The 16,650-nt window shown below is 40.8% G+C and overlaps 1 protein-coding gene and 1 pseudogene across 2 annotated transcripts in view; one reads left to right on the top strand and one right to left on the bottom strand.

Annotated features, from left to right (window-relative positions):
• The window catches only part of MGAT4A (alpha-1,3-mannosyl-glycoprotein 4-beta-N-acetylglucosaminyltransferase A), a 126,327-nt gene that overhangs the window by 79,097 nt on the left and 30,580 nt on the right, over positions 1–16,650 (top strand). For both annotated transcript variants that reach the window (XM_027554657.1, XM_027554658.1), the window contains exons 6-8: positions 8,054–8,100; positions 10,452–10,565; positions 12,409–12,484. In XM_027554657.1, the coding sequence (XP_027410458.1) occupies positions 8,054–8,100; positions 10,452–10,565; positions 12,409–12,484 (237 nt within the window). The remainder of the gene's footprint in view (positions 1–8,053; positions 8,101–10,451; positions 10,566–12,408; positions 12,485–16,650) is intronic.
• On the bottom strand, positions 2,942–4,099 carry LOC113900948 (annotated as a pseudogene).

Here is a 16,650-nt window from a genome sequence, read left to right as displayed (position 1 = left end):
GGCACGTTTTGTGAACCAGCAAGGAGAGGCCTGTGTGACCAGAGCAGAGAAGGTAAGGGGCTCAGCAGTGGGCAGCAGGTGGAGGAGAGGGTTGGCCCAGATTGCTTAGGACTCGCCAGGCCATCACGAGAATGTGACTTTTACCCTCAGTCAGAGAACTGACAAAAAGTTTTTATTTTTGGTAAAGAGCCACCTGACAAACGTTTTAGGCTTTGCAGGACATTCAGTCTCTATTGCAACTGCTCAACTCTGCTGTTGTAGCCCCCCAAACAGCCAGAAACAATACGTAAATAAAAGGGTGGGCTTGTGTTCCAGTAAAGTTTTTAGTTTATGAAAACAAAGAGTGGGTCTGTTTTGCAAACTGCTGATGTAGAAAGTCATTTGAGAGCTTCAAGTAGAAAAGATGCCTGACTGGCTATTTTTTTCTTTGAAGGCACTTTTGTTGTCGTTCAGTTGCTCAGTCGTGTCCGACTCTTTGCCACGCCATGGACTGCAGCACACCGGGCTTCCCTGTCCTTTACCATCTCCCAGAGTTTGCGCAAACTCATGTCCATTGAGTCAGTGATGCCATCCAACCATCTCATCCTCTGCCACCCCTCTTCTCCTCTTGCTCTCAGTCTTTCCCAGCATCAGGGTCTTTTCTAGTAAGTCACTTTAAAATACTTTATTTGGAAATAATTTTAGAATTACAGAAAAGTTGGAAAAGTGATGCAGAATATCCCCTTCACTGCACTGACTCTAATGTTAATAACTCACGTAGCCACATTTGAATGATTAAGACCAGGAAATTAATCTTGACATAATGCTATTAGCCAAACTGTAGACATGATTCAGATTCCATGTTTTTACGTCTAAGGTCACTTGTCTATCCAGTGTACAAGCCAAAGTATCACATTGCATTTAGTTGTTCTGTTTCCTTAATCTCCTCCTATCTATGACAGTTCTTCAGTCTTTTCTTGTGTTTCATGAACTCGGAGACTTTTCATGAGTTGTTCAGTTGCGTCCAACTCTTTGTGACCCCATATACTGTAGCACGCCAGGTTGCTCTGTCCTCTACTATCTCCCAGAGTTTGCTCAAATTCATGTCCATTGAGTCAGTGATGCTACCTAACCATCTCATCCTCTGCCACCCCCTTCTCCTTCAATCTTTCCCAGCATCAGGATCTTTTCCAGTGAGTTAGCTCTTCGCATCAGGTGGCCAAAGTATTGGAGCTTCAGCTTCAGCAACAGTCCTTCCAATGCGTATTCAGGGCTGATTTCCTTTAGGTTGATAGCTTGACTGTTTCAGAAACTACACACTAACTGTGGTACTTGTTACCTTCATTGGTTGCTGCTGCTGCTGCTAAGTCGCTTCAGTCGTGTCCGACTCTGTGTGACCCCATAGACGGAAGCCCACCGGGCTCCCCCACCCCTGGGATTCTCCAGGCAAGACCACTGGAGTGGGTTGCCATTTCCTTCTCCAATGCATGAAAGTGAAAAGTGAAAAGGAAGTCGCTCAGTCGTGTCTGACTCTTAGCGACCCCGTGGACTACAGCCTACCAGGCTCCTCCATCCATGGGATTTTCCAGGCAAGAGTACTGGAGTGGGGTGCCATTGCCTTCTCCGGTAGGTTCTACCTTCATTGGTAGGTCTGCAATTTATTATGAGCTGCCAACCGCATTGTGGCACATGCCTGTCATTTTAATCCTTTTGTCATGTGTACATGCTATCTTTCTGGAATTCTCACTGGGTCCCCACCCAGCACGCACTCAAGGACACAGTCATTTTCTGTGCAGCAGTCAGTCTCCTTTTGGCAAGTCTGTTCTGCACTCTCCAGCTGCTGTCTTCAGATTTCCCTTCCTGCAGTGTGATCTGGAAATGTCTCCAGGCGAAAGTCGGGACAATCGTGATGCTCAGTTCTCTCTCAGAGAATCCCATCCTGCACAGCCTGCTGTCCACTGTCTGAGAACAGCTGGATCATATATTTTGCCCAGCTTTTTAGTTGTTTATTGTTGTTGTTCAGTCACTAAGTCGTGTCCAACTCTTTATGACCCCATGGACTGCAGCACGCCAGGTTTTCCTGTCCTTCACTATCTCCTGGAGTTTGCTCAAACTCCTGTCCACTGAGTCAGTGATACTATCCAGCATCTCATCCTCTGTTGCCCTCTTCTCCTTTTGCCTTCAATCTCTCCCAGAATTAGGGTCTTTTCTAATGAGTCAGCTCTTCATATCAGGTGGCCAAAGCATTGGAGCTTTGGTATCAATCCTTCCAATGAATATTCAGGGTTGATTTCCCTTAAGATTCACTGGTTTGATTTCCCAGATTTCCCAGGCAAGAATACTGGAGTGGGTTGCCAGTTCCTTCTTTAGCTGATCTTCCCAACCCAGGGATTGAAGCTGCATCTTCTGCATTGGCAGGCAGATTTTTTTTTTTTTTTTTTTTACTACTTAGCCACCAGGGAAGCCCTGTCCATTTGTGATGTCCAGTATCAAATAAGAATTTATTATTGTTATCCTGCATGCCAAGGAGCCAAAACAAGGGACCTATAACTGGAAGAAAATGTAGCCACTAGGAGCAAGGACAGAGGACTTCAGCAAAGCTGTCGATGGAATAATGGAAAGCTGTCAGGAAGCATTGTCAGGAACAGTGTGCTGTTTTGGATCTGTCAGGAATTCTCTGTTCCTTATTAATTCCTGAGTATTCAGGAATTAAGAGGAGAGGCAAGCCTCTCCCTGGGGCTGAGGAATCCAGGCATTTCCTTCATTAGTTTTTCTATATGGTGATAAGTACCCTCTTCCTTTTTATGAACCATATGGTAAAAGTGATTATTTACAACCCTCTCTCTTTCATATGGATGACCTCATGTTTCCTTGATAGCTTGTAAGTTTTGATTTTATCTCTGCTGAAAATAGCTACCTTGTAAGACAGTGTAAATACCCACACAATGTTGAATAAAACACCTTTGCTCCATCAGAGCTTTGGTGCCCATGTCTTGCTTTCTTTGTCTCTCTTTCTCTCTCAGGCTATTTCCTTGGAGCGCAGAGGTCCTCTGGGTTCACTTTCCTGCCCAGGCTTCTAAGACCCTCTCAAGAAGGCGCTCTGTGCCTACACCCTATCTAGAGGGCACCTGAGGCCTTCGTGAACAGAACAAGCTCTGTGCAGCGGCTTTATTGGCTTTCTGCGTAAACCAAGGAATATCAGCCTCTTTCTCTCTCCTTTACTTTCTTATCGGTGGACTCCAGACCACCAGGTTCCGGTCCATTAAAGGACCTCAACAAGTGGCGCCCGAACAGGGACTTGAGGCCATCCAGCCCTTGTGCAATGTAAGCCAGGCTCTGGTCCCCCACCTTGTCACAGAAGGACACGTCCAGCCCCTAGAGGTGCAGGCTGCCCATGGCCAGATGCATGACGCCCGTGTCGCTGATGTTGTCGCACGAGCACAGGTTGAGGCTGCGCAGGCTGCCCATGTGTGACGGGTGCAGGAGGCCGGTGTCCGAGATGCCCCCACAGAAGCTGAGGTTGAGGAGCCTCAGGCCCGTCAGCCCCCAGGAGATGTGCTTCAGGGACAGGTCCGTGAGCTTCTGGCAGTCCTGCCCCGTGAGCTGCTCCAGGCCCAGGCGGCCCTCGGCCCTGCTGCACGTCATGCCTGCCAGGTGCCCGATGCCCATATCCGAGAGATGGCGGCAGCTGCGGAGATCGAGGCCCTTGAAGTGCTGCAGGGCCCAGGCGATGAGCAGGAGGCCAGTGTTGGTGATGTTGCTGCAGCTGCCCAGCTCCAGCACCTCCAGGCCCTTGAGGTACTGGGAGATGCGGCCCAGGCTGCTGTCAGTGATCTGCTTGCAGAGGTTCAGGTTGAGCGCGCGCAGCCAGCCGATCTCCTGCAAGAATGTGTGGCCCAGCCCGTTGTCGGTGAGGTTGTAGCAGCCGCTCAGGTTGAGGCTCTCGATGTTGGCCATACCCTGGATCACGTAGCTGAGGCCGCGGCGCAAGCTCAGGATCTGCACCCGGCGGATGCCCGGAGCCTGCAGGCTGCGCCGTGTGCCCCTTGTCACGCACGTCCAGGTAGCCAAAGATCATGGCCAGCAGCTCGGGAAACAGGCATGAGATGTGCATCTCCATCTTCCTCCCCGCGGTGCCGGGGAGGGCGCCCCCGAGGCCCGGCCCTTGCTGGGCTCAGCCCCGCTGCGCCGGGCCAGCGCTGCCCCGCTGCCACCCCCGTGCCCCCAGCCACATCCTCCGGCACCACGGGGCCGGGCTGCGTGCTCTTTACTTTCTTATCAGTCGACTCCGGACCACCAGGTTCCAGTCCATTAAAGGACCTCAACAGAGAGCCAGCAGGGGTTATTTAGAAGGTAACTGTAAAAGGTGGCTGATAGCATCCTTATTTCTGTGGCCTATTTTCATTACCACCTGGTGGCTTGTTTGGCTAGTTCAACCTTCCTATCTCACCAGGACTCACCCAGTATAGCATTGCGAGCCCAGCCTTCCTGCTCAGCATCTCATTGATCCCATACTCCCAGCTTGTACATGTGTATACTAATAGTAGTATATTATACCCTCTAAAATATATCCAAAATAGAAAAATTTACACTGTGATGTATTCCAGTGGATTATCTTACACATACCCTGTCTAAGGGTTTCCCTTGTGGCTCAGAATCTTCCTGTAATGCAGGAGACCTGGGTTTGATCCCTGGGTCAGGAAGATCCCCTGGAGAAGGGAATGGCTACCTACTCCAGTATTCTTGCCTGGAGAATCCCGTGGACAGAGGAGCTTGGCGGGCTACAGTCTATGGTATTGCAGAGAGTCAGACACAACTTAGCAACTGAACATGCATGCACTCAGAGTTTGAGGATATGGATATGCTGTGGATATAAATATCCCTGCTTATGGTGTAGACACTAAGTAAATATTTGTGGAATGAAATGAGTAGAAAGAAGATAGTAAATTTACTTATGTGTGTAAAGTGTGAGTGTACTAAGTTGTTTTAGTCGTGTCCAGCTCTTTGCAACCTGATGGACCGTAGCCTGCCAGGCCCCTCTGTCCATATATAAAGGACATTTTAAAAATGTTCTTTAAACACAGAATCAGTTTTTTAAAGACAGTTTTTACCTTCAAGTGATTTAAAATTCAGTCTTTTTAATTTTATGTTCTTTTTGATCTACTGCTTAAAATTTCTTCTTTTCATCCAAGTGACTGTTTTACAGCTGGTATCTGTTAAAATTCTCTGACATTTGCAACATTTATTTTTCATAGGAGGTTGCCTCTAACATTCTGTTTTATTCATTGGACCATTAGAAATAAGTTTCTATAATTTATTTGTAGAAGTATCTTTTTACTCAGATTTCTGTTTCACATATTTGTTCTTTGCAGTATCACAGAACATAACAGCTATAGCATATTCAAAAGTGATATGATATTTTATATATTAATTGAGTTTAATCAAAAGTTTCTGGAAATATTTTGACTCTGTTGCAATTTCCTGACTGCCATGACATTTGGCAAAGAATTATTTCTTTTTAAATTGGACTGTATAAATTACTGATTTAAGGTAAAGATTGGAATTTGTTACTTTCCTTTCATCTAATTTACACACTACTGGTAAAATTGATTCTTAAGCCAAGCATACATGTTGATGCGTGGTTACGTATGTGTGACTTTACAGTGGTGAGTTGTCACTATTAGTGACTTATTGAACCTGCTTCTATGCTTCTTAAACTTTTCCTTATATATCCCTAAGAGAAGCTGACCCACAGTTTGGTATGCACAGTCTGAAATCCTTCTTTTTCTATGTTTAACTTTTTTCTTGGTTTTATGTTTTTGATTTTTATTTGGAATTCACATAACATACAGTTCACCTATTTAAAGTCAGAGTTCTATAGCCATCATCTCAATCAATTTTAGAAGATTTTTTTATCATCTAAAAAAGAAATTTTGCACCCCTTAGCCATTACTCATCAATACTGCTTACCTCTAGGCTTAGACACTACTTAGTAGATCACTAATCTACTTTCTGTCTCTGTCTCTGAGACTTTCTGTCTCAGATTTTTTTTAAAATTCTGGACAGTTTTTAAAAGTACAGTTATGAACTGTACGTGGTCCTTTGTGACTGGCTTCTCTCACGTAGCCTAATGTCTTCAGGGTTCATCTGTGTTTCAGTATGTATTTATACATCTTTTGGTTTTAATTAAAAAATAATTTTGCTTAACCATAAAAAAGACTTGATATTCCAAGGCGGGTAAATGCTCTTTCTTCTTTTCAATGTATGTCTACTCTTTTCCCCCACCTATCTCAATCATATCGTATCACTTACATACCCTTGGAATAAATATTTCAGTCATAGATTCAGAGATACATTCTGATAATTGGGTAACAGTATTACGTTTTAAAAAGTCTTCATGTAGAACTTTCCTGGCAGTGCAGTGATTAAGACTTTACCTTCCAGTGTAGGAGGTGTGGGTTTGATCCCTGGTCAAGGAGCTAGATCCCACAAAGCCTCTCAACTTAAAATAAAACAACAAAACAGAAGCTGTATGTAACGAATTCAATAAAGACTTTAAAATGGTCCACATAAAAAAAAAATCTTAAAAAAAAATCTCCACAGACCTTTATAAAAAAGATTTCAGGAAAAAGGTTCTTTAAATTTAAAGCAATGAAGCCTCCAAAATCTCAAAGGCTGTATAGTCCTTTAAATGAATCTTTTGCTACTTAATGTCAGTTAATGTGCAACGTAAGGGTTGTGTGTACTGTTAGGTATGGATCACTTGCGTTTTAGGTTTTATTATACATTACATGATAGATCTGTGTTCACATAAGACTATTCTTGGACAGACTCCTGGGATAGGGAGCTGCTCTTCTGTGTCTTGTATTCCCATTTCCTTGGGTAGGCAGATCACTGGCTCTTAATAAATGCTTATCAAATTGAATTTCAGGTATTAGTAAACTCACTAAAGGTTACACAAACCAGAATTGATTGTGTTCTCCAAAATCATAGCCTGATGAGTGGTGAGATGTGTTTGGGTTTGTGTAGGGGAAGGATGGAGGGTTTTGAGTTGTGTGTTAGTTGTATTCCCATAATTCTTTGTTAGGAATTTGAAGGCTACATTCTTAATGAGTTTCCTCACTCTTACGTCTTTAACAGTAAAATAGGAGTTACTTTCAATGAACAGAAATTACAGTCAAAATACTTTTTAAAAAAGACTTCTGCTAAAACAATTAAAAAAAAAAATTCAGTGGTTTTGTCATATCCAGGCTTAAAGCTTTATCTTTTTTGGTGAGTTTTGTTTTCCTCAAGTATGAAGTGTTTTGGCAGTCTTTGTAACATAGATCATATTATATATATCATTGATTCCTTTTAACAATTGAGCATTTTAAGCTGTCACTGTAGTTAAAATTGTTTGGGAGTATTGGCTGTCCACTTGTATATACTTTAGAAGTTGACAGGTTTGTTAAACTTTTTTTCTGATTTGTTAACACGCTCTTGACTTGGATTCTCATTATCAGCCTAAAAATAAAATAATAAAAGTAATAAAGAATAACACAGCTTTTTATTACATAGCTTTTTCATTTAATGTCATAGTCTCTGAGATATTATCTCCTCCCACCCTTTTTTCTTTTAAATAGGATAGGAAACTGAGGCTCAGCATAGTGATTTTAGATCACACAGACCAGTAGCTCGGGAGACAAATCTTGAACCTAGATTTTATGATTCCAAGTGGAAATTCTTTCCCTATTGCATGCTGTGTCTGGTATTTATTCACTACTTATAGTTTGGATGTTGCAGAAGTAGAAATAGTTTCTGTGCTCACTTTTTTCTGCTGAATTGAATGGAGACAGAGACAATTGAAAGCAATAAAAACTTAAGAATCTGCTTATTGTATTGGTAAATACTCAGTGATATATGGCAGGGTCATAGAGTACAACTTATGTAAATCCCATAAGTTATCTGAAAATTTCATGTTTCCAATGAATGTTTTAATCATTTATTTAAGTTCAGATTTAAAAGTTAAATATGAAATAAAGATATAAAAACATAGAAACATGAATGTTGGTATAATTTTTTTTTTCTCTCCCAGACAGATACTGATTATGTAAATGGTGTTGTAGCCAACCTGGAGAAAGAGTAAGTTCTTAATTATGGAATTGAAAATATTTTAGTTACTATGATCTCTTGCTTTTTGTGAAAAGAAAATACCTCCTTTTATAGTTCATTTTTCTGTGGAGTTCAGTGTTCATTAGATCACCTACCACTGGTCTTTTATATGTAAATTATCATAAAGTATACGTATGTATATCGGGTTACTTGATGGGATACATTGGTGTATTTCATTATAGAGAAGACTTGAATGTCATATATAACACTATCAAATAACAGTCTTTAACCTCAAAGACAGTTAGTAGAGAGAGAGGCAACATTTAAAAAAAAAACTAAGATCATGGCACTTGGTCCTACCACTTTATGGCAAATAGAAGGGGAAAAAGTGGAAGTAGTGACAGATTTTATTTTCTTTGGCTCCAGAATCACTGCAGATGGTGACTGCAGCCATGAAATTAAAAGACACTTGCTCCTTGGAAGAAAAGCTATGACAAACCTAGGCAGCATATTAGAAAGCTGAGACATCACTTTGCTGACAAAGGTCCATCTAGTCAAAGCTGTGGTTTTCCCAGTAGTCATGTATGGATGTGAGAGTTGGACCATAAAGAAGGCTGAGTGCTAAAGAATTCATGCCTTGAAACTGTGGTGTTGGAGAAGACTCTTGAGAGTCCCTTGGACTGCAAGAAAATCAAACCAGTCAATCCTAAAAGAAATCAACCCCAAATATTCATTGGAAGGACTGTTGCTGAAGCTCCAATATTTTGGCCACCTAATGCAAAGAGCCAGCTTATTGGAAAAGACCCTGATGCTGGAAAAGATGAAAGGCAAAAGGAGAAGGAGGTGGCAGAGGATGAGATGGTTAGATAGCATCACAGACATAATGCACACGAACTTCGGGAGATAATGGAGGACAGAGGAGCCTGGTGTGCTACAGTCCATGGGGTCAGAAAAAGTTGGACACGACTTAGCGACTGAATAACAATGACACTAAATGAGATCACTTAAATCTTTCACGCTCTGTTTACCAAGAGAAAAATTTTCTGCTGTCAGGGCAGCCAGTCAGGAACCAGTTTCAAATCTCAATGCTAATAATGTCTAAAAATATGCAAAGGTTTATTAATAGTTTATTGTGAGTGGAGCACGTAGCAGGTAATAGGTGGACAGCTTAGTAAGTTGCAGATACCATTGTTGTTCTTGTTCAGTGGCTAAGTCATGTCTGACTCTTGGCAACTCCATGGACTGCAGCACACCAGGCTTCCCTGTCCTCCAGTCTCTCCCTGAGTTTACTCAAAGTCCTGTCCATTGAGTCGGTGATGCTATCCGACTCTTCATCGCCGATACCATTAGTTTTTATAACACTGCCCTTGTAGATTTCATAGTGATATCATAAAATTAGTCCTGCTATGGGTTTCTTGATTGAAATGTATCTGTTGTTGCCCCCAAAAGACGTATTTTTATGTGAATTAGGCAAGACAAAAGAGGAGCCAAAGAGTTTGCCAACTCTAGGATAATATGGCTCTATCTTTGTCTATCAGTATGCTAAAACCAGAAATTTTTACAAATATATGCATAGTTCAGGATTAAATTGTGCATTTGTTAGATTTCCCCTCAATTGCTCACTTTCTTGGCAGCCTTTATACAAGCACAAATTGGTGTAGAATCCTTAAATATAGGTACCAGGCAATCATTGGTCCCCCTTCCCACAGAGCACATGGGCAGGTCTGAGGGGCTTATACAAGGATTCCGTTGGTTCCTTCTTGCTCAGTGTGCAAGAAAACCAAGCCCAGGAAAAAGGGTGGTGAAGCACCAGGAAACTTTGTGTAAAGGCAAGTAATTGTGTTTTGTGGAGATTTGCAAACCTGAAGTAATGAAGAAGGCAGATGCAAAGCAAATTACATTTGAATCAGTGAAGATGGATTTTAAAAACTTTAGGACAAATTTTCCTATCCTTGCACAACTTGCAGACATTGAGACATAGTTTGATGTACCCTCACAGGACAAGATCACCCCCAGGTGAGAAATACTATTTTAAAGTGACATACAGTCTGTATCCCACAACTAAGCGTTCCTGAAAATGAAAAAACTGGTTTTGCTAATATATGTGTATATTGGTATACATACACATGCATTAGGTTGTGTTTCTTTCTTATTTTCTGCGGCACCTTGATTGCTTTTTAAGAATTCTAATTTTGGGGGGACGTCAGTCCCTGCAGTTGGCCTAGAATTTCAACGAATCAGTGATGAGCTGCTTCACTTACCACATTGTGACTGTAGCAGTATACTTTACTGGTGTATTTTTCTGTTAAATACTTAAGTTGATCATTAAGATATAAAATCCCACAGAACTTCTATAACTCAGCCCACCTTTCTCATGACAGATTTTCTAAAGAAATCAGTTCTGGCTTGGTGGAAATAATATCACCTCCTGAAAGCTATTATCCTGACCTGACGAACTTAAAGGAGACATTTGGAGATTCTAAAGAAAGAGTAAGGTGAGCCTGTGGTGTTTAAAATCGCCCACCTTTGTGAGTATAATATGTAATAACTGTCATCCTTGTTTTTCAAAACTGTACTCATTTTGAAAGTGAAAGTCACTCAATTGTGTCCAGACTCTTGGTGACCCATGGACTATAACCTGGCTGCTTTGTCCTTAGAATTCTCCAGGCCAGAATACTGGAGTGGGTAGCCAGCAATTCCCTTCTCCAGAGGATCTTCCCAATCCAGGGGTCGAACCCAGGCGCCCACATTGTAGGCAGATTCTTGACCATCTGAGCCACCAGGGAAGCCTTCATTTTAGGGTTGAACTAATTAGTGAGAGCTAATGCCTTTTTGATTATTTGGTTGGAAATTCTGTGGAGTTCCTGATGAGAGGTTGAATTTGGTCAACATAGTGAATTTTATAACCGTGCTGCTCTGTGCTGCTATAACTTTTCTTAAGAGTATATTCAATATAACTCAAAGTTAGTCCAGATAGAAATCTCATGTCTGCATGAAACATAAATGAGAACTGATTCAATAAAAGTAATAAAAACAATAATAGTCTTCTGCAGAATCATACTGCAATAAAACAGTCAATTTATTTATCTCTAAATCTCTAACATTGAAGGAGTTAGAAGCTTTTCTTGTGTTGTTGTTAAAGACAAAGTAATCTAAGAGATATTAGCATCATTTTTGGATTGTCTATAACCAGAAAAAAGGACAAAAATGATGTTTTGGGAAGAGATTTATTGTATTTCTTGAGTTGTTAATTTGTCACAAAGACAGATATGTCTCTATAATTGGTTAATTGTCTCTCAATGAATATGTTACTTAAAACATTTAGGATTGAGTTTGTTTAAAAAAAAAAAAAAAACCCAGTGAATAGACTCATTAAATTCAGAACAGCTTATAAGGTATTTTCTGGAGAAGTTTACTTAGTGGTTCAGAGCTTTAGTTCTATTGTGTGTGTGTGTGTGTGTGTTAACTGGCTTTTAAAAAACCACTTCTCTATATTCAGCATTCGTCAGTGGGTTTCTGTAGGCTACCAAGAATTCATCAAAAGGACCTAATATTGTAAATTTTAATACAATGTTTAAGATTTTTTTAAAAAAACTTTTACCTATATAGGAAGCACTAGTTCATGGAGACATTAAGATATCACTGAAAAGAGGGCCTGTAGTCAAGAAAATTTGGAAAATATTGAATTAAAAACTTTTTTCAACAGATGCTACTTACTGCTGAATGTTTCAATGCTTCTAATATATTAATGTGTCTCTAGAAAAGAAATAAATGTCCTTCCCAAACTTACTAGACATTAGACTCCTTTTTCCCTCAGGACATCTTGAGGATTAGTGTTTTTGAGAATGTATTTTGATAAAACCTTCTTAAAGAAAAGTGAATTCTCTTGCACTCTTTCCTAAGTGGATACACCATGTATGTGTGGCTCCATCCATTTATTTGTCTACCTATCTATCTAATGTATGACTATTGTTGTTTAGTTGCTAAGTTATGTCTGACTCTGTGACCCTATGGAGCCCTCCAGGCTCCTCTGTCCATGGGATTCTCCAGGCAAGAATACTAGAGCGGGTTGCTGTTTCCTTCTCCAAGGGATCTTCCTAATCCAGGGATCGAACCCATGTCTCCTGCATTGCCAAGCAGATTCTTTACCACTGAGCCACCAGGGAAACCAATATATAACTGTACATTTTGTATAATATCATATTATCATATATACAATATATGTGATATTATATATAGGGCATATAACATTGTTATATATTACAAAATATACATCTAACCTTCTTTTGCTAACTTTGAGTCTGATTCCTAACTTATTTTTGAACATTTTTATTTCAGATGGAGAACAAAGCAAAACCTAGATTATTGTTTTCTAATGATGTATGCTCAGGAAAAAGGCACATACTACATCCAGGTAAGTTTTTCCTTTAGTTTTTTTTTCACAGTTTTTTAAAGAAAAATAATATCGAGGGTCTGTTTTCATTAGAATGGAGTTTCAAAAGCATGAGCACTCTAAAATATTTAAGATGATAGTAGTGTAGCAGAGCAGAAGGGTCAGACACATCTCTAAGAGCGTGGGCTCTGCAGCTGCACTCCCTGGTTTATCTCTTAATGATTTAGTGGTCTTAAGGCAGAGAGTGGTTTTGTGCAGTAATACATTTACATTTGAGTTCAGGATTATAAAACCAACATCTATTGTCATGTTCTTGGCTGTAGAATCCTATGGATAGCAGAGCCTGGCGGGCTACAGTCCATGGGGCCGCAAAGAGTCGGACATGACTGAGTGACTAATGCAGACATACACACGCACACAGGTGCGACTTTCAGTAGCGTGGCTGAAACAGTAAGTCCATCATGATGCAGGTTTTAAGTGAGCCAGGTGGGCAACAGCTTAAGTAATTCTAGGAAGCTCTTATTTTTTCCAAGTGTTCTTCAGTTAATATTTAAGCTTAAATTTCTGCACTGGGATTTCACTTCTTCAGTCAGATATCTTTATCCCTGTTCAAAATGCAGATACCCCTGAGAGGTATATATAGCACATGAAGTGTGTCAGGTTTTATTTTTTCTTTTTTTCAGTATAAAAAGTTTATTAGGTGCTAGGAGGATGTGTGGATAAGAGTGGCAAGAAGCAGCCCTGAGTCCCTGAATTAGGAAGGAAATGGCTGGGCGGCTGCTGGCAGGGACTGGGGAGGGAAGGAAAGATGGAAGGAAAGGGGCTGGCATCCCGTGGAACGGCGGACTTCTTGAGGGCAGACTTTTGTCTCATGATGCTGTACCTTGGGCCAGCTGTATTCAAGTGGGCATGAACCCTTCCTCGAGTCACAGGATGAAAAATAGAAATGGTGATAGGGCATGACATGTCTATTATAGGATACAACAGCTGTGTGTATAAAAACACGGTACCCTAGATATAGGTCGTGGGTTTCCTCCAAATGCTTCAGAGAAGTCTGATTTTAAAATAATAATAATAATTTTGAAGCATTTTAACATACCCCCAATATTATTGTGGACTTCCCAGGTGGCTCAGACAGTAAAGAATCTGCCTGCAATGCGGATAACCCGGATTCAGTCTCTGGGTGGGAAGATCCCCGGGAGAAGGAAATGGCAACCCCCTCCAGTATTCTTGCCTGGGGGAAATCCTGTGGACAGAGGAGCCTGAAGAGCTATGGGCCATAGGGTCACAAAGAGTAGGACACGACTGAGCAACTAACACACACACACACAATATTATTGTGGTTGAACCTTGCTGTTTGTTTCAGGCCCAGTATATAAATATTTACATTATGGTCAAGAACTTTATACACAGCATTAAAAAGTGCAGCTGTATTACTTTTGAAATTTGTTTTCAGTTTTCTTCCAGGGGAATGATTAATGGAACCAATAAAGCTCTTGGGAGGGAATGTAGGAAAAGTTCATGTTTAAGAAATTGAGGAAAGGACAGGGTTAAGAAAGAGGGTGGTTAGGAAAATTTCCCTTAAGCAAGGTCAGTATATGAGATACTGCAGTATTATATGAGATCTTAAAACAACAGCTGCTATGAACTAACATTTATTGCACACTTATCCGGTCAGGCATTATTTTTTACACTTCATGCTTTCCACACATTAACCCATTTACTATGACCCTTTGTATAACAGAAAGGTGCTGTACATCCTGGATCAAAGTGTGTTTGGCTGCAACTTAATGTACAGTTGTTGTTTAGTTGCTCACTCAGGTCTGACTCTCTTGTGGCCCTGTGGACTAGAGCCCACTGACTGGCTGCTCTGTCCATGGATTTTCCAGGCTGGCGTGGGTTGCCATTTCCTTCTCCAGGGGATCTTCCCGACCCAGGTATCCAACCTGTGTCTTCTGCATTGGCAGGCAGATTCTTTACCTCTGAGCCACCAGGGAAGTTAACATGCTATAGTCACCTTTTCCGAGGCATAATTTTTGGACAAATAGGGTAATTTTAAGAATGTCCAGTGGGTCTGTCTTAGACTCAGTGGTTACTCTGTGGTCATCACAGGTGTACATCTAAAGGGAAAAGAAAACGCCACCTGCCTCACTGCTTTGCTTGTGGCTTGTCACGAAGTTTTCCATGACAGCCGCAAACCCGGATTCATAAAGTGCTCTATTGCAAGTGACTTGGACTTGAAGACAGTCTTCTGGAAAACTATTCGGTGATACAGACACTTCGTGGGTGGTACTGCCTCGTTCTTCCTGTATCACACCATGATGCACGCTGAGTCAGCTTGCCCCACTTTTAGGGATGCTGAGATTTAATCCATGGGTGTAGGGGTGTCAGTCTCATCTCTCCTTCATTAAAAAGCTACCCAGAAGCCATTTCTTGCATGGTTTGAGCTTCTGTAATTATTTTCCCCCAGATTGCTTTTTTTGTTAGAGGTTGCCAACTGGTAATTTTCTAATTCTATAAATTGTAATGTTCTTATAAATAGAGCTCTTCTGTAAAAGGACTCTCCCTTCTTAACTGTTTGGTGATGTTGAAAAATAGTTTACAAAGGAAAAGAAGATTAAGTGCTTGATTCTTTCTCTTTATTAATTTTTAAGTTGACACCGTAGCAGTCTGCAGTGGTGACCATTTTCAAAGTATTGTTGTGAACTCATGGATTTTTACAACTAGATTTGGTTTGCCTCAGTCTTTCAATCATTATTTCTAAATGTTCATTCATTTATTTATTTGGCTCCACCGGTCTTAGCTGTGGCACATGACAACTTTTAGTTGTGGGCATGCAGGATCCAGTTTCCTGACCAGAGGTCAGACCTGAGCCCCCTGCATTGAGATCACGAGGTCTTAGCCACTGGACCACCAGGGAAGTCTCTGCGATCATTATTGATACTGACGCTTGTACTGGCCCATCCTAAGCCAGTGAGAATTTCTTCAAATGGGCTCTTGTATTCTTTTCATGTAAGCCTGGTAATCACCCGGATCACTTCCTTATTGACTGGCACGTCTTGCGCATTTCCTGTCCCGGATGTAGAACCAGCCATTTCTTTAAGGAGTCCTGTTTGTTTTAGCGGTATACAGTATTTAGAACCACATTGTGCACTGGAGATGCTCATGGCTACTGTCTTTGCTTCTACGTATTTTAGTAAGGAAAGGAACATCTTATTTCTCAGAGGACAAAAAATCACATGTATATACATGATAATCCCAATTCAAGTGTAAGATTATAATATTTCTATTTAACTTTTTTGAATTTTATGTATCTTCTTTTCTCTTACATTCAAAGCCTTGGTTTTAGTAAAATTATCTAAATAACATAATTCTTTTATTCTATAGTAGACCTAGAATGGGCTCTTCTGGTGGCTCTGTGGTAAAGAACCTGCCTGCAATGCAGGAGACATGGGTTCAATCCCTGGGTCATGAAGATCTCCTGGAGAGGGAAATGGCAACCCACTCCAGTATTCTTGCCTGGAAAAGCCCATGGACAGAGGAGCCTGGTGGGCTACAGTCCAAGGGCTCACAGGGTTGGATACAACTTACTGACTAAACAACAACAATAATACCTAGAACAGTTTCAAAATAACAGTATCAATTAAACTACTAAATGCAATTAAAAATATTTTATTCTTGTTTCCCTCCCGAAGAGTATATCCTGATATGGGTATATAGTCAAAATTCCATATTTGAAAGTCAGTTGATACAATTCTTCATATTATGTGACCACATTAATAACAACCTGATATGAAAGTAGGTTCATTTATTTCCATTTGTATTCAGTGATTAGCATTTTTTTTCTTTTTTAGTTGTAAAAAGTATAATATTCCCAAATCAAAACTTATATAAAACAAGATATGTTTACAGAGGTCTCCTTTTTATCCCTGTTGTCTTCCCATGTCTCCTCCCTTCCCCATGGGCAACCACCATGAGTTTTTGGTTTCTCCTTGTACATTTTAAAAATTGGAACAAAAATGTAATATTCCACTTCTTTCAGACTCTGCAGGTACCTAGTGCAAAAGCATAGTGAACAACCTTGTATTTTCACTTCCCTGTATAAACTAGTGATCACTAATGAGGTATATGTTAGATTTTCCTAGAGCGGGTCTTGCTGTGATGAAACATTGATGTCAGAGAAGCAC

This window comes from Bos indicus x Bos taurus, chromosome 11 (assembly GCF_003369695.1).
Source record: "Bos indicus x Bos taurus breed Angus x Brahman F1 hybrid chromosome 11, Bos_hybrid_MaternalHap_v2.0, whole genome shotgun sequence".
NCBI classification, from domain to species: domain Eukaryota; kingdom Metazoa; phylum Chordata; class Mammalia; order Artiodactyla; family Bovidae; genus Bos; species Bos indicus x Bos taurus.
This window is presented reverse-complemented; position numbering and strand designations above follow the sequence as displayed.